At 41.3% G+C, this 17,758-nt stretch overlaps 1 protein-coding gene across 1 annotated transcript in view; it reads left to right on the top strand.

Annotated features, from left to right (window-relative positions):
* COL25A1 (collagen type XXV alpha 1 chain) overlaps nt 1–17,758 on the top strand; it is a 452,042-nt gene that overhangs the window by 286,571 nt on the left and 147,713 nt on the right. Inside the window, exons 5-7 of the mRNA XM_056564488.1 lie at nt 3,509–3,526; nt 13,013–13,039; nt 13,224–13,250. Of these exons, the coding sequence (XP_056420463.1) occupies nt 3,509–3,526; nt 13,013–13,039; nt 13,224–13,250 (72 nt within the window). The remainder of the gene's footprint in view (nt 1–3,508; nt 3,527–13,012; nt 13,040–13,223; nt 13,251–17,758) is intronic.

Genomic DNA, 17,758 nt, shown 5'->3' with positions numbered 1-17,758 from the left:
TTTCCCAGCGGCGGGGATTATGAATTATGACAGTGTATACAGGAGCCAGCGGCAGCGCGATGTAGCCGCATGTACCGCCGGCTTGTTAACTTAAATGTGGATCGCAGTAGGTCTCTGGAGAATGTCCTGATGCAATATGCACCTCAGCCCCTGGTCTACAACTCCCATCATGGGCATAGTCTGTCCATGATGGGAGTAGTAGTCCTATAAAAGTCCCGCAGCCAGGGGATGTGCAAGTGCCATCCTTCAGCAGCGCCGCGGTACTAAAACTACTCCCATCATGGGACAGACTATGTCCCATGATAGGAGTAGTAGTCCAGGGGCAGATCGCAGCAGAGCATTTATTAACTGTAAAAGCCAGTATACAGTTTTTATAATTCATAATCCCCACCGGGAGATGGGAGCTCTGATTGGTTAATAGCTTTTCACCAATCAGAGCACCCGTGTTCCGGCAGCTGGGGATTATGAATTAGGACAGCTGTATACAGGAGCCGGTGGGCAGCACAGTGGAGCCACATGCGCCGCCGGCTCTTACAGTTAATAAATGCGTATCGCAACGGGTCTCTGGATAATGACCCGGTGCGATTTGCACCTCAGTCCCTGGACTACAACTTCCATCATGGGCAGTGTCTGTTGATGATGGGAGTAGCAGTCCTTACTGTCCCAAAATAGACCCTTACTTGTCCTCTGAGTTGGTGTATATTTGCGTAAAAAAAATGCAGTTAATAATTTTTTATTCTAAAGTAGAAAGTGCTCTATGGTAAACATAACCGTAGACATGGCCATGAAAAATTATATCCGATTTTGCGGAAAAAAATTTGCAAAAAACCTTACAAATTTTTGCATAAAAAAATACACCAAAAAAACTCTATATACAATGATAAATTCTTCTCTGTGAATGGGGATGTGTAAAACATAGAGCTGGAGCTGTGAAGAGCGGCCAACAATACCATGCAGTTTTGCTGGATCACATAAGCCAAGATAGTTCCAGCAGTTCTCTACAGCCTGGTTGTCAATGTCCATTTTTAAATAAAGGTTCTCCTGGGACACAGGCGAGTTAAAGAAAAACAGCATTCAGTATCAGATGGTAAGCATTATAAATTTCCAAGCCCTCTTTGATCTGACACCTCACAGAGGTTCTAAACTCAGGGTTACAGTAAAAAGTGCTATATCATCTCTAGAGCTGGAAATCATGTTAGCATTGCTCTACTCTTTACATTCTGTTTATTGACCTAAGGGGGATGTTTGCTCAAGCATGTAAATTACAATGATTTAACAGTAAAAAGTATCTACAATAGAGAATGACAGATCTCATCATTTATCCCCAAAACGTGCGCAGCTTCAGCTTTTTCTGGGCAATTTGTCACTTTTTTATACGGTCACTCACATGGATTTCACAGATAATTCCTTATGGGTAGAAACATGTAGATAGCTATCTAGCTGGAGATGAATTGTAAGGTCTTGAGGATGACCCTTTTGATCAGGAGAGGTATTTTGTGCAGGTTCTGTTATCTTGATCAGGATTATGAGCAGGGGTGACAGGTGTCGCATTACTGTACAATGTTAATAGAAAGCATTAGTGCCACCTCACTGTACCTAGGCACAGACATACAGTATATATTAATCTGATTACATAGCATGTGTACGCTTTAACAAGCAGGACTTAGGTATATAGGCATTTCAGGTTTTCTGTGCTGGTTCAGAAATGTATTTAATCCAAAATACCACAAACCACATTATTACAATATGTGATTTTTTTATTTTATATTTAAAGGGAAACTGTCATGAGATTTTAGCATATATAACATATATGTGGTCAAATCTTTTTCCTCACCATCTCCAGGAGACGTTCCTGAGGATGAGGATATAATGTTAGAAAGTGCCCCTTGCCGGCACCGTAAGCAGTTTCCTTGATCGTGGAGCTATAGTCACCAAGTCCCATCTTCTCTGGCTGTAATCATGCCCCCTCTGCGTGATTCACAGCCCATGTCACCGCCATGCCATAAGCAGACAGATAACACAAAGAACACAGGAGCTATTAACATAGGTAATTAAATAATTAATCTTTATTGAAATACATTGTTCAAATACATAAAAACTGTTAAAAAAGGAGAAATCGGCAGCAAATGGCGGCAATACCTGGGACATACAATAATTTAATACTGAGTACCAGTGTATGAAAATTGTACTGTAGACACAGGGTGAAATAGCAGCTTTATATAATCAATATCAATGCGACAAACAGCTTGGGCTAAAAAGCCTTAAAGTGCAAGTGCAGACTACACTAACGCCACATATAAGTATCAGTAAAAACGTAAGGCAACAACCACAGTGTATACATACCAGAGATAGTAACGAATAGTACTAGAATTACCAGGATGCCGTCCCCCCTACACGTGTTTCGGTCCACTGACCTTGTATTTGAACAATGTATTTCAATAAAGATGAATTATTTAATTACCTATGTTAATAGCTCCTGTGTTCTTTGTGTTATCTGTATATTTTGAGGGATTTTCTCTGCTGTAAATTATTACTACTATTCCCACTTTAGGGGTTATTATAATAATTGCAGGGCTAGCCCCTTTTAGTATATAGGCAGAAATATCATACTCTTGTGCATGTTTTTGCGTTTATGTAACATAAGCAGACAGAGCACGGTGTTGACATCGGCAGTAGTCCCAAGGTATGAGTCGGCACTCGCACTCTTTCGTGGTGCTCGTGGATATGTAGTAACAATAGCAAAATGAAATCCCGGCACTCACAGTTTGTTGCTTAGTGAAGATGTGTTTATTCACACAAGGTGATAGTACAAACTTGACGCGTTTCGGCCAATGCCTTGCTCAGACTGTCTGAGCAAGGCATTGGCCGAAAGGCGTCAAGTTTGTACTATCACCTTGTGTGAATAAACACATCTTCACTAAGCAACAAACAGTGAGTGCCGGGATTTCATTTTGCTTTTGACATCGGCAGTTGCCGTTTTTTCAATCCCGGGGAGAGGCGTGATTGCAGCTGGAGAAGATTGGTCTAGGTGAGTATAGCTCCCCGCCTAGGGGACTACTCAAGGGGACAGTGGGGTGGGGGGACATTTTAATTTCATATCCTCACCATCCCTGCCGGCAGGAATGTCTCCTGGGGAAGGTGAGGAAGAAGACTTGCTCACTTTCCACTTGTTGTATATGGGAAAATCTCATGACAGGTGTCATAAATTGTGTTCATAGCAGGACCATGACAGCTATAGTATATTCTCTTACAAACATATCTTGATGTACTGCTTGATAAACCTCTTCAAAAGAACCCCCCTTTTTGAGAAAACCACCCCCATAGTCAGACCAGATTTTGTGTACCAGACATAGTCTACCATACATTGTGCATTAGTGACCATTTATTTTTAGACATAGTTCATAGAGCATAAGTAAGGTTTAATTAGACATTTAAGAAAGACTGGTTTTACTTTTTCTAATATTTCTACTAAAGTCTAATATTTTTTTTAATATTTATTACTTTACAGGGTCAAGCTGGGCCACAGGTAAGTAGAACTAAATATATTCAAAGAAATGTAAAGAAATGTGTTTTGTTCTGCTGGTCAAGAGGGAAACACAAAAAAAGCAAAGGTGTACTTAAGTGGTGTCCTAGATAGGACTAGAGTACATGAAAGATTGCCTAGCAGTAGAGTATAAGCAGATTCGTTGACTGCCCTGTTCTGTGTTGTCAAATGTGACAATATAACATAATAGTTTAGTTATAGTTGTGCAGCTAAATGGGACAGCAGGGTACTACATCTTTAAATGAAAGTTCAATGTCTAGCTTAATCTATAACAATGGCAGGTTGTCTGATGGAGACCCAAGCAACACTGCAGACCATTTGGATAAAAAACGAGGTTGGACATCTATAAATTTTGCAGCACTTGCTCTGTCTATATGTTGTACCTGTAATGAATACAGCTTTTGTTCCAGCGTAGTCTTAGATATTAAAGTTTTGTATGTGTCATCCAGATAGCTGTAACTGTGGGATTCAATAATATAACAAATAATTCCATGCCAACCCTCAATGTAATTACTAAATGCTGGCAGCTGCATGCTCCATTTTGTACCTTCTGGACACCATGGGTATTAGGACCATAAATGATGATATTGTTTCTAACTTAGTAATGGAAATATAAACAGTCTTTTTGCACAGAAATAATAATTCACAATGAAAGGCTAAAATGATATTATGGGATTGCCCGCAGCTTTACAAGGTAAAACAGAAATCATAACATGTCATTATCTTTTGGCATAAAGTCTCCATTCTTAAAATGACACATATTTGTCCTATGACAGGATGTGTTCAGAGAGCTTGTCTTACTTTAAAAAGATTATTCTAGAAATGTTACATGCCCTGGACTCCAGGTTTATACATTTATTTGCACTGTTCAGTATTTGTCTCACTGCAGGAGATGGTCTCTATTGAAAGTCTACGGAGACCGTCTCCTGGAGTGAGATGGAGATGGCAGTGAGAATCGAGTGCTTCTTCTGGCTGTATCTAATGATTGGTAGGGCTCATAACTGAGACTGCAACCTATCAAAACTTTTGGCATGCCTCTAGGATATATTAAAAGGTGTTACATTTTATAGTATAATCGAAAGCATTTGTTATTGTATTCATTTATAAATGTACTTATTCATGTGTTACAGTTGTATCAGCAGAAAGACATTTGTTTATTTGGTTACTTTCTACAATAGCAATGCCGGCCTCCATCACATGCAGCTATGTACTTATTTGCTTTTTAAGTGGAACAACTGGCTGCTGAATGTATTATATTTTACTGATCCCATATGAAGAGCAGCCTTCAACTAAATCCTTAACAAGGACATCCCTTTGTTCTACGACATTGGGCAGCCATGAGGATTTCTATTTTCATTGCGCTTTTGTGTAGGGCTAAAACTAAAAATCCTTCACTGAAAAAATAGACCTTGGAATATGCATTTAAGTACCTGGTGAATAACAGGTAACTGCTACTGTGGCAATATGTTTTAGGTACATTTGCATTATGTTTATTTGTTATGATTTTGGACTTTATGTAAACGTTTTTATAAGAGAATCATTCTCCAAAAAAAAAAGGAAAAAAAAAAGAAAAAATCTGGAATATTCTGTTAACATAGAGAATTTCTTTGATTTCAATGTAAACTGAATAGCTGATTGCAGCTTCAAATCTGCAGCTTTAAATCCTGTGTATAGAATATGTGCAGGATACTGTACATGTGAATACACCATTAAAAAGGTATTCCAACTTAAATTGCTTAGGGGATAGGTAATAAGTGTTGGGGTCTTCCCCCCATGACCTCAAGAACAGGGACCCAAGTTGCGCTTCAAGGCGTGCTGCTACTCAGTTCATTGCCAAATACTATGTTTTATTCAGCAGCTCTATAGGCAACAAATGGAGCTCTATACCAAATGAGTTTGTTCCCGTTCTGAAGATCGCCCCCAAGCGGTCTCCCCCCAGAAATCAAACACTCATTGTCTACAAGCATTTTTGACTCCAAACCTAAAGAATAGCTTCCAAGTAACATCTGGTCTTTTTGTGGTGACCCTAGATGGTTGGGAAGCTGAGAAGAGCTGCTGATAGGGCAGACTTTGCATAACTCCCTTTAACATTAATGGGAGCTGCGTAAATGGCATAGCAGTGGGAGCTATGCTGTTTACGTAATGTCAGATCTGCAAACAGCGGAGTTCAAAGGGCAATGGCATTTATGCAACTCCCATTATTGTTAGTGGAAGTTCTGCAAATTGTATAAGTCAGCCATGTTTGCTCTTTTCACTTTCCAGACCATCTAGGGGTACCGATAACAAACCATAGGTGGCCGGAAAGCTATATTTTAGGTTTTTTGACAAAGCCTTTTAAGTTGAAATACCCCTTTAAAGTGCACTTAAGTCTTCAAGTTTTTTTTTTTTTTTTCCATTTTCCATTATTTATTGATTTATTTATTTGTTTGCTTTTGGCTAAATTAGGCCACATTCACATTATGCTTTTGGGCTACGTTGAAAATATACATTAGATGTGGAAAAGAGGTATTCTGATGTGAATATGGGCATAGATCCAGTTCATATAATTTAGTACCTTTGTAATCTGGGTCCAGGCTTCAATCTAGTGCATCTTGGTTACAGTAAATCTTAAAAATCCACTATAATAGGTATTAATTGAAAGTAAAAATTAAAGTAATCTACTCCCGGCTATCTCAGTCGGCTGTTCGGGACCACCACAGCGAAATCGCGGTGTCCAAAACAGCATGAACTCACAAGGAGGGCCCCTACCTACCTCCTGCATGTACGATCGCCGAATAACTGCTCAGTGCCAAAGATCCAGGCATGAGCAGTCAAGTGGCAGAATCACCGATCAATGTTATTCTATGGGATAACAATGATCAATGTAAAAGATCAGTGTGTGCAGTGTTACAGCCCTCTTTCCCAAAAAAAAAAAACTGTGTAATTAAAAATAAACATATGTGGTATTGCCGCAAAAAAATTCCAAAGTCCAGTATTTTTGGTCACTTTTTATATCATGAAAAAATGAATAAAAAGCGATCAAAAAGTCCGATCAATCCAAAAATGGTACAGCTAAAAACTTCAGATCACGGCGCAAAAAACATGAGCCCTCATACTGCCCCGTTCGTAGAAAAATAAAAAAGTTATAGGGGTCAGAAGATGACAATGTTAAACGTATTAATTTTCGTGCATGTAGTTATGATTTTTTCCAGAAGTACGACAAAATCAAATCTATATAAGTAGGGTATCATTTTAATCGTATGGAACTAGAGAATAAAGTAAAGCTGTCATGTACTGCGTAAAAACGGAAGCCCCCAAAATTACAAAATGGCATTTTTTCTTCAATTTTGTCGCACAATGATTTTTTTTCCGTTTCGCCATAGATATTTAGGTAAAATGACTGATGTCATTACAAAGTAGAATTGGTGGTGCAAAAAATAAGCCATCATATGGATTTTAGGTGCAAAATTGAAACAATTATGATTTTTAAAGGTAAGGAGGGAAAAACACAAGTGCAAAAACTGAAAAAATCCTGGGTCTTTAAGGGGTTAAGAGTTTATGCCGTAGCCCTACAGAATGCCCTAGAGACTGTCCAAAAACTAGATTGTATAACTCCTGAATAGGGCAACAAGGTTGTTAATGGACAGATTTATCGATGGGGATCATAATAAGTGGGACAATGCCCAGTTGAGAATGTTAGCAGTCCAAAACCCAAATTTTTCCTTCCCCGCTTTTAAGAGACTGGCTGTTTAAGTGATTTAGTCCGGGACTGAGTTAGGAAGTTTGTTCCCTGATCCAAGAGCCACTAGGGGCGGTAGTTAGTACCATACCACCATCACCGGCCCCCACCCAGTATCATCTGCTTTGCCAGTCACCACAGCCTCTAACCTAGAAAGTGTTAAGCAGGACCTTGAACAGTTGACTAAGGCAGTGAAGGAGCTTGCCACCCGGGCCACTCCACCTGACCGTGAACAGCCCCCACATAGAAAACCTGTCCCTGTTCCTGCTCCCCGCAATTTTAACCCCCCGCAATCCTCCATCCAATAGGCCCTCAGGGACTCAAAGGCCCTTGTGTACTTACTGCAATAAGTCAGGACATTGGAAGATGCAGTGTTGGGATCTAAACGGATTTCCCCTGAGTTCGTGGACCAGCCCTCAGAAAAACAGTCACCAGGTCCAAACCCCGAACAACCTAAGACAGGACTTGCACTTTATAGCGCCTCCTGCCCCTATGTAAAAATTGTTGTAGAAGGTGTACAGTTGAAGGCGCTGATAGATACAGGGTCACAAGTGTCTACAATACCTAAAAATGTTTTCTATAAGTATTGGGATGCCAGTTTATTGTGTGAGCCTGATTCAGAGTAGTTGCAGGTAATGGACAACCAATACCCAGACATGGATATTGGGAGCCAGACATTCAGTTAGGAGAGCATGCACTTAGAGGGCAGGGAGTGATTGTAACTAACGTGTCTGATAGGGGATCTGCTGAGTTTATATTGGGGATGAACATTATGAAAAACTGTTTCGCTTAAGTTATAGATTCCTTGCATGCCTCTCTCCCCTACATGTCTCCTTCAGGCCAGCAGGCTGTGCAGCACCACTTGAAAGTTCTCCAGGCGGAGCAGAAATTTGCCAAAAAGCAAGGTGAAATCTGCAGAGTGTGAGTACAAAACATCAGGTCGGTGACCTTGCAACCTAACACAGAGACCATCATCTAGTGCCATGCACGTCCTCAAGTAAGGAACAAGGACTATCAAGCTCTGCTGGAACCTCTGCTGGAAGAGCATCCCTTTGTCCGAGCTGCAAGAAGCCTTGTCACAGTTACCAACGGAAGAGTCCCAGTCCGGTAAATCAATCTGTCTGATGCTGCTGTTTTACCTAAATACACCCCAGTCGCCCAGCTGTATCTCATAGAGTCAAGGGACAGCCTAATAGAACGCAAGGTGGCCCGACATCTTGCAGCCCAAGTGGCTGAAGGATCTGGTGCAAGTACTGGTGGGCGCAAATCCAAGTAGAAGATGATACTACCCCAAGGGATCAAGTCAAGGTAGTCATTAATTTCACCAAAAGGTACCACGAGGCTTTTAGTAAACATCTCACAGACTTCGGACATACGTCTATGATCCAACAAAGAATCCTCACTGGCGACAGTCCACCTATTAAAGAAAGACACTGTCCGGTCACGCCAGGCATGTATAAGACTGTCAAGAAGATGCTAGCCGACTCGAAAGAGGCAGACATCATTTAAGAAAGTCAGATTCCCTGGGCGGCCCCACTTGTCCTGGTAAAGAAAAAGAATGGGACTATACGCTTTTGTGTTGACTACAGAAAGCTGAACGATGTCACACATAAGGATGCTTATCCTCTGCCAAGAATCGAAGAATCACTCACAGCCCTCGGGTCGGTGGCTTACTTCTCCAAAACCAGCGGATATTGGCAAGTACCTATGGCCGTGGAGGGACTAGAGAAGACCGCCTTTGTGACACCAATGGGACTGTTCGAGTATGCCGTTTGGGCTATGTAATGCCCCTGCTACATTCCAGCATCTGATGGAGCGGTGCCTGGGCCATCTGAACTTTCAAAGTATCCTATTGTACCTGGACAATGTCATTGTGTATTCCAAGCCCTACCAGGAGCACCTCAGTCATCTCTTAGACATCTTCCAAGTCCTGATAAAGCATGGGCTGAAGATCAAGCTGTCAAAGTGTCATTTGCTTAAGCCACAGGTACACTACATGGGTCATGTAGTCAGCGCAGAGGGAGTCCAGCCTAATCCTGAAAAAGTGGAAGTTGTTAAGAACTGGCCTACCCCGCGCACGGTGAAAGATGTCAGGAGCTTCCTGGGATTTGCTGGCTACTACCGCAGCTTCATTCCCCACTTTGCCCAGATTGCAGAACCCCTCACAGCTCTTCTGCGGGGTACGAAGGAGAACTACAGTGGAAGATTATCTGTTGAATGGGCCGAAGAGCAAGAGACAGCATTCCAAGCTCTAAAACCTCTGCTGACAGAACCACCCTTCCTGGCATATCCAGACTACAGTCAGCTATTCCGACTGTATACTGATGCCAGCTTCGAAAGTCTGGGGGCTGTCCTGTTCCAAGTTCAAGAAGGGCAAGAGCGAGTGATAGCCTATGCCAGTCGTAAACTGCGAGGAGCAGAAAAAAATTATGCAAACTACAGCTCCTTCAAGCTGGAACTTCTTGCCCTTGTAAGGGCCGTGACTGAAAAGTTTAAGGACTACTTGGCTGCCATTCACTGTCTACACAGACAACAACCCGTTGGCCCATCTAAATACTGCCAAGTTTGGTGCCATCGCGAAGCGTTGGGCCTCAAGATTGGCCAACTACAGTTTCACCATCAAGTACAGGAGCGGCAAGTCAAATGTCAACGCCGATGTACTGTCTTGGATGACCCCAGGCAAAGAACCACCTGTCAAAGATGAGTGGGAAGACGTGGAGATGCCCCTATTTTACCAGATGTTCATGAATCAAATCAGAATGTTGTGACTGCCCTTGGGAACGGTGAACCCAGGTCCAATAAGGTCCAAGAAGACCTATACACCTGGAATACTCTACAAGACGAAAGTCTAGTTATGGGGGATCTGATGGACAACCATCTGATGAAAAAGGTACCAACTTGTCTACGCCGGGCCCAGTGTGACTACGAGTTGAAACGTATGTGGCGACAGAGGAAGCGACTGTTCATGCACCAGGGACTTTTGTACTGGAATTCTTTGGATCCAGTCTCTGGGGATCTACTTAATCAGATTCTGGTTACCTGAAGAGACGCGGCGATGGTCCTCAATGCATATCATGACCAGTCGGGACACTTTGGAGTCCACAAGACCGAGGCTACTGTCAGGTGAAGATTCTACTGGATTGGGATGAGGAGTCACATTGAGAAATGGTGCAGTGAGTGTGCAGTCTGCAACGTCACCAAGAATGTGCGCAAGGACGCAAGAGCTTGGTCGCGTTAGACCATGTCAAGTTGTCTCTTACCCAGTCCAGGTACACTTATGCTCTCACCATGGTGGATCACTACTCCAAATGAGTTGTCGTAGTACCTGTTAAAGACCTCACAGCCAAAACAGCAGCCCAAATGTTCTACTTCAATTTGGTACAAACCCTTGGGTGTCTGGAGCCTTCGAGGCCCAACTCTTACAGGAGCTGTGTCAGTTCCATGCCTGTAAGAAATTTCTGACTACAGCTTACCATCCTCAAGGGAACGGGCTCTGTGAGCACATCAATCAAGTCTTCATCCACATGTTACAATAAGCTTCTGTTATTAAGTCAGGAAGAGTGGCCCCAATTGTTGCCCGAATTGCTGGAGATTTACAACAACACGGGCCATTGTTCTACAGGGTACACCCCTTTCTACCTTATGATGGGGCGGCATGGGCAGCTTCCGAACAACTTCACCACCAGCAGTCAGACCTACGAGGGAGTACGAGCCAGGAGAAGGGATCCATCTATTCTTTGATATTCCAGTGTTCTCTCCCAGCCAACCTGCAATCTCCGGGATCGGTGCAACTAACCTTAGTCTCCACACCAGCCCCAGTCCTGTCACCGTTGGCGAGGGTCTATACTCTAGTCTCCAAACCATCTGTCTCACCAATATCTATGCTTGCAAGTCAAAGTCCTGCCAGTCCAGAACCGCTACCTACTCCGGCATTCGATGAGGGAGAGCCTGTTGCAATTCCAATCGAGTAAAGAGCTCCCGAAGAAGTAGGCGTTCCTGAATCCCAAGAGTCCCAACAGTCCACTCAAGGCCAAGTTCCAGCCAGATTCAAAGATTGACTTGTCACAGAAAGATTCAAGTAACACATAAAGTCCTGTGCTACACATAGTCCGCTGACTTCATGTTCAGTCATGCACATAAGTTTCTATCTACACTAGGGCTGTAACACTCATCATAATACCGGTCCTCATATGTCTATGATGTATCATGTCTAATCTAATCATTATCTTGTGTCCATGTGCTCAGGATACTTTACTGGCCAGAAGGTATTCCTGTTAACCCACTGCACACGTACAGTAAAAAAAATAAGGTAACAAATGTCTAGTAATGTCTAGTGATATGCATTGAGTTCTGGGGAGACGTGTGTCCACATGGGGGGGTTTGGGGCAAAAAGCCTCCGGCAGCCCAATTCACTGTCATTGTACCTATTGTTACGTGTAATATCTTAAAGTCATGTTCCTAAACAGTCATAAAGTTAATAATCTTCATATAGTTCAGAGCGTGTATGGACATTTTATAATACATGGACTCTTTGTCTTCATCTATCTCAGACCTGGATATGGACGTTATTTGAAATGCCCCAGGAACTATCTGTGGCCCCTGTGGTCATTCCGGTCCTCCGCCCTCCAGGACTGGGTGTCGAGGACGACTTCATTAAACTGGGGGAGTTTGTGGTAGCCCAGTACGGGATGTTGTTTCCCCATACTTCTCTGGCCCTGTCAGGCAGAATCTCTCCATGTCCCCAGGGCGCCCTTTATGTATTATCCCCTGTGTATATAAGTTGTGATATCAATAATGTACTGTTTCTTTAATTGTTATACCATGTGATTGTTACCGAGGAGGCACTAGTGACCAGATGACCCCCCAAAGTGACCTATGGGCTCCTTGCAAAGCCCCCCTATAAAACCAGGGAAGGGGCTGCAATCTCTCTCTTTCCATGCTCTTAGTTCCTGAGGTCCAGTGCAGTCAAGTCATCTCAGGGTGTGTGTCCAGAGCATTGGAGGGCTCAAGCCTAAAGTCTGCAGCCACCTGTCAATTGCAAGTAAGCCAAAGTCATCTAATTGTCAGTCATCAAGTCAGTCAAGTCATGTCTACTGTTTAGTCACCGTGGCCTGCACCAAAGTCTGTCTAACTACTGCAAGTCCCAGCAAGCCTGCGAGGTCCCCCTGTGTCACTGGTCACCTCCTTGGGATATTGACTGTATTGCATAGACTGTGTAATCTGTCTATCCTCAGTAAAGCTACCGTTTGTCCGTAACTTGGCGTTGGTGTCTTCATTGCCCCTTTGCCTAGCCCAGGACCAGCGGTATTACCTTCGAGTGGTTAAGGCTAAACCACGCTCTGGCGTCACGACAAGAAGGGGATAATAACATTTGCCCCTTGGGTTATAACGTCTACCCTGCACCTCACACCTCAACGCCACATTATATCCACCAATATTTGGCAAAAAGGTAGCTCCATTTCAGTAAAATAATATCTACATAACTTAGGGACTATTTAGAGCAGTGGCTTAGTTAAAATAAATATTGACTGCCTTAGTATTATGGGTATTATGGGTTTTTGACTTAAAGATGTTTACAATATCCTACTTGGGAAGTGGTACCATAACAAATAAATATACTAGTGCAGTATGACTTGAACATTTCTGGAGTTGGTTGAAATATTTTGGAGCATCCATTTTCTATTATTATGATGGGTATTTGAACAGGCAAATACTTAAAAAAAATTAATAGCTTTTGCTTTATTTTGTAGGGTCCTCCTGGTCCAAAGGGTGACAAGGTCAGTAGTAAATGTAAATGTACTGTATATATTACATATGTAGAATGGCAAATCCATGCTGATGTTCAACTGGAGCATAATAATGCATAATACGATCTGTGACATACAACCAGCATTTGCGAGAGAGTCACAGGGTAGCACAGAGTCCTTGTTAAAACTATCATCTCATCTTTCCCCTTTGCAGGGAGATCAAGGTGATCAGGGCCCTCGGGTAAGCACTTTCAAAAAATGTTGCACTGCTAAACACATTAGTTAAATCCTAACTAAAGCTAGAAATAACTCAGTAGCCCCACTGTGCATCTATGTCTAATAACTACATCTTCGCTGCATGCTCCAGTCACTACCTCAGCAAAGTCAGTGTATTGTACACCTGTCGTCCATATAACAAAATGATGCTTCTAAGGCCCAGAAGAACTGTTGTAAAGTCAAAATAATTCTTTCCATAATTTCATACAAGTGGCTTCTCAAGAACTGTCTATGTAATATAAATGAATGGAGGCTTTAGGATTTATAGTATACTAGGCAAAGTGCCACGTTGCTGGCATGTTATGACTTAATATTAGTAGTTCCTTAGTAGTCACAGATAGCATAGTTAAACTAGATTTATACTTTATTTGTAGTTAATCAAAGGAAGAAGAAAGCTTACAATAATAAAAAAATAAGGAACGAACATATAATTACAAAGGGCAATGTCTGACCTATTATATTACGGTTTATAACTATTAGGGAACCGTATGTTATCATAAGATAGTAGTTTTAGATCAGAATGCTGGCCATATAAAGATAGTTGTTGGTCAAAATAAACAATTTGGATCTTATCTTTGGATTAGCAACTATTTATTACCAGGGGACAAACTGTTGAACTGTTGAGCTCCACAGTCACATTCCCCATGCTTTTGTCCATGACCACTGATCCCCCGGTGATTATCACCTTTAGTTAAATGTGTACCCCTGTGCTTCATGGTGCCATAGGTATTTTCAAAGTTTACCAATATGCCTGCCTATGTGCTAGCAGTACAGTACATTTGTCAGTACAGTACATTTGTCAGTTTGATGCATGGTCTTAAATTCATATCTGTGGTTGAAGTTTTTAAAAGAAGTGGGCCACTGAAATTGTGCATTTCACTGGTACCATGCTTCCCAATAATGCTAGATGTAGAGAGGGATATAGAAGACAAACTCTTTTATTCTGATTTAAAATGATGTCTACAGGTATAGGTGTCTATATTGATAATATCAGTTCTTTTCTATCAGCCTTCCAGTCCAAAGGAACAAATAGGGTCTGACAACACAAAATAATGTCTTATTGTAGACATTAGTTTACAGAGCTTTGTTTTAATAAAATACTTTGCAGATATTGGGTGACAGCTGTTTCTGAACATTAATACAGAGTAGTGTAGTGTTATATGAAAGATAACAAATGGGGACATTCCACTTCTAACTCTGGGTCCTGTTTGTATACTAACCATATAATGTCCATGTAGTAACATATACTTTGTTGATATATAATTTGATATTTATATCATAGGCAATGCAGAAGCATACATTTCATAACATGGTAATCATTTATCTGCCATTAATGGAGACAATATAGATATATTAAAGGGGTTACCCAGGAAAAAACATTTATATATATATACATATATATATATATATATATATATATATATATATATATATATATATATATATATCAATTGGCTTCAGAAAGTTAAACAGATTTGTAAATTTCTTGTATTAAAACATCTTAATCCTTTCAGTACTTATGAGCTGCTGAAGTTGAGTTGTTCTTTTCTGTCTAAGTGCTCTCTGATGACACCTGTCTCAGGAACTGTCCAGAGTAGAAGCAAATCCCCATCGCAATCCTCTTCTACTCTCTGCAGTTCCCGAGGCAAGCAGAGATGTCAGCAGAGAGCACTGTTGCCAGACAGAAAAGAACAACTCAACTTCAGCAGCTGATAATTATTGGAAGGATTAAGATTTTTTTAATAGAAGTCTTTTGCAAATCTGTTTAACTTTCTGGAGCCAGTTGATATAAAAATTAGTTTTTTTCCTGGAATACCCATTTAAGAAGCTAGGCTTCTTTTGGCTTTGCAATTATTTCTAAGTATTTGCATTTCAGCAAGACATTCCTGATCTATTGCCCTAGGCAAATATAATGGAGAACAATTATGTCTGATATGTTCCATAAACGTAATGTTCTATCTTAGAAGTTGAGCTTCTTAATTTGAATGAATAGGAAAAGATCCATGGCCTTAGAACTATGTTTTTTCTCTCCATGCCAAGTGCACCCCTATGGTATAAATAATATATGTAATAGGGATTTTGTTATTCATGCTGAGATGGCACCTGTGAATAATCCTCTCATTAGACACAATCTCTCAGCAGCAATATTAAAATCCAGATTTCACAGTGCGTGTATTGTAATCCTTGTTTGTGCACCATGCCAGTAAATGTGTATATATTCCCAGTAGAAACCCTTTTATAACTCCCATTTTGATTTTACATCTATTGACTTTCCAGTTATCCAAACAAATAAATAAAAGCTAAAACCGATTACTTGTTTTACAATGCACCGCCTGACATTTTACACTGTCCCAGACATTTTTTTTCCTCATTAAATATTAATATTCATCCTCATTAAATCCTACATTAGTAAAAACACATAGCCACATTATCTACAGAATAGCTGAAAATAAGAAATTAATACAGAAATATTGAATAAATGAGTTACAATACCTGACGGTAAGAAAATCTATGCATTCCATATAATACACAGTGAAATGAATCTATTCTCAAAATGGTTTTCGTGACTAGGAAAATATATCTGTTTGAAGAAATACAATCGGCAAGAGAAAATAAAGAATTCATCATAAACGTATTTCTGCATAAAGTTGACAGTTATACCAAATCATAGCATTTAAAGGAACATTCTGGGGGAAAAAAATGCTTGCCTTAAATGATAAATATAAGTTCTGTCTTCTTTCATTACTTTTCTTTTACATTGTCAATGCAAACTTTGTAAGAGCCCTGTGCAGGATCCCTCTGTGCCATTTTAACCCCCCACGTAATTTCAACCACCTCCATCCCCCTTAGCCATTTTAATCCCTCCCACACTTCCTCTTCCCCCTCCCTCTGATCCCCTTGCTGTTTACTACCTGTCATTGTGTCCTCCGGTTGGCTTCTACAGGCTCTGGATGTTACTGACAAATGAGGTCCTCGCCCTCTGTGGCATGATGTCAGGGGCCTCAATCGTCAGTGCCGGCAGCTACAGGGGCTCACTGATTTAAAGTGGCCATGTCTCGTGCTGCAGTTCTTGAACAGGCTGCTGGTGCCATGGCCACTTAAAATCAGTGGCTGCACCAAATTTGAAAACTTTCATAGAGGCTGAGTGTGCAGTTCAGGAGTGTGTGGGATTTGCATGACCCGCAGACATAGTGTCTGACCGGCTGTTCCTGGCAACAGCAGCCTCATTCCTGTCCGCACCACATGTTTTTCAACATGTCCCGTGGGATCCCAATCCCAATGGAGGGCTCTAGACATCATGTTATATGAAAAGTACCTATAGAGGACCTGTGGTAATTTTAAAAGTTGAGTTTTTAGATAATGTTGTAGCCTTGGATATCCGGATTCTGATGTCCCGCTGCTGTACAGAGCGAACTTCACTCCGTGCCTGATGATGGGCGATACAGGAGCTGGAGTATTGTGACGGCCCCACCCCTTCATGACGTCACGATACTCCGGCCCCTGTATAGCCCGTCATCAGGCTCGGAGCGAAGTTTGCTCCGTGCAGCAGATGACATAGGGTGCTGTAGGAGATATCGCGGGACCCCCTCGCGATCAGACATCTTATACCCTACCCTTTGGATAGGGGATAAGATGCCTAGGGGCAGAGTATCCCTTTAGTTATCTATATTTTTCCCTGAACTGTCAGATGGGCGGGAACTTTTATTGCAAAAATACATGTGAATGCTAGGTGCTGGAAGGGTTGGAGCCTCATTCTCATGCCCTCAATCTTATCTTTACACCCCTTGGGCCTTATTCACACCCCTTTGATCTCATATTCACACCCTCCTAGCCTCTTTCAAGTCCCATTTTGAAATGAAGTCTACACATATCTGACCATTCAGGGAAAAGTGGAGATAATAGAACAAATAATAAAATCCCTTTATCTCAGTAAACTGTGTGGCAACAAATTAAAAAATATATATATTTGGGTCAAGGTATTTGGTATTCATAGCTTTTCTTTTTTATACTGACCACAGGTCCTTTTAAAGGAGCACTCCAGGAAAAATACTGTTTTATACCTAGTACAGGGCTTGTAGTGGCCAGTGCAGTACTTGAGGAACAGTAGTAGTTATAGAAGCAATACCTCACCCTGTCAGTTTTGGGCAGCGCTAGTTTATATTTATTCTAGCAAATTGATTACAGTTTTCAAGTAAAGTACAAGTTTCTTGTTTACCCTATAATGTCTGCACTGTGTGAACCAGACTCATATCCAAAATCAGCTATAGAATTACCAGGAAATGCGCAAACAAGATCATCATATATCATGCACAATGAGGCCCTGATGTCAGGACTTACTTAACGATCCTTGTACTATTGGTTTTTTAGACTCATTGGGAGAGATTTATCCAAACCTGTTCAGAGAAAAAGTTGACCAGTTGCCCACAGCAACCAATCAGATTTCTTCTTTTCCGGAGGCCTTTTTTTAAATTA

Source organism: Hyla sarda, chromosome 1 (genome assembly GCF_029499605.1).
Source record: "Hyla sarda isolate aHylSar1 chromosome 1, aHylSar1.hap1, whole genome shotgun sequence".
NCBI classification, from domain to species: Eukaryota; Metazoa; Chordata; class Amphibia; order Anura; family Hylidae; genus Hyla; species Hyla sarda.
The sequence above is the reverse complement of the archived record's forward strand: the minus strand, read 5'-3'. Positions and strand labels throughout refer to the sequence as shown.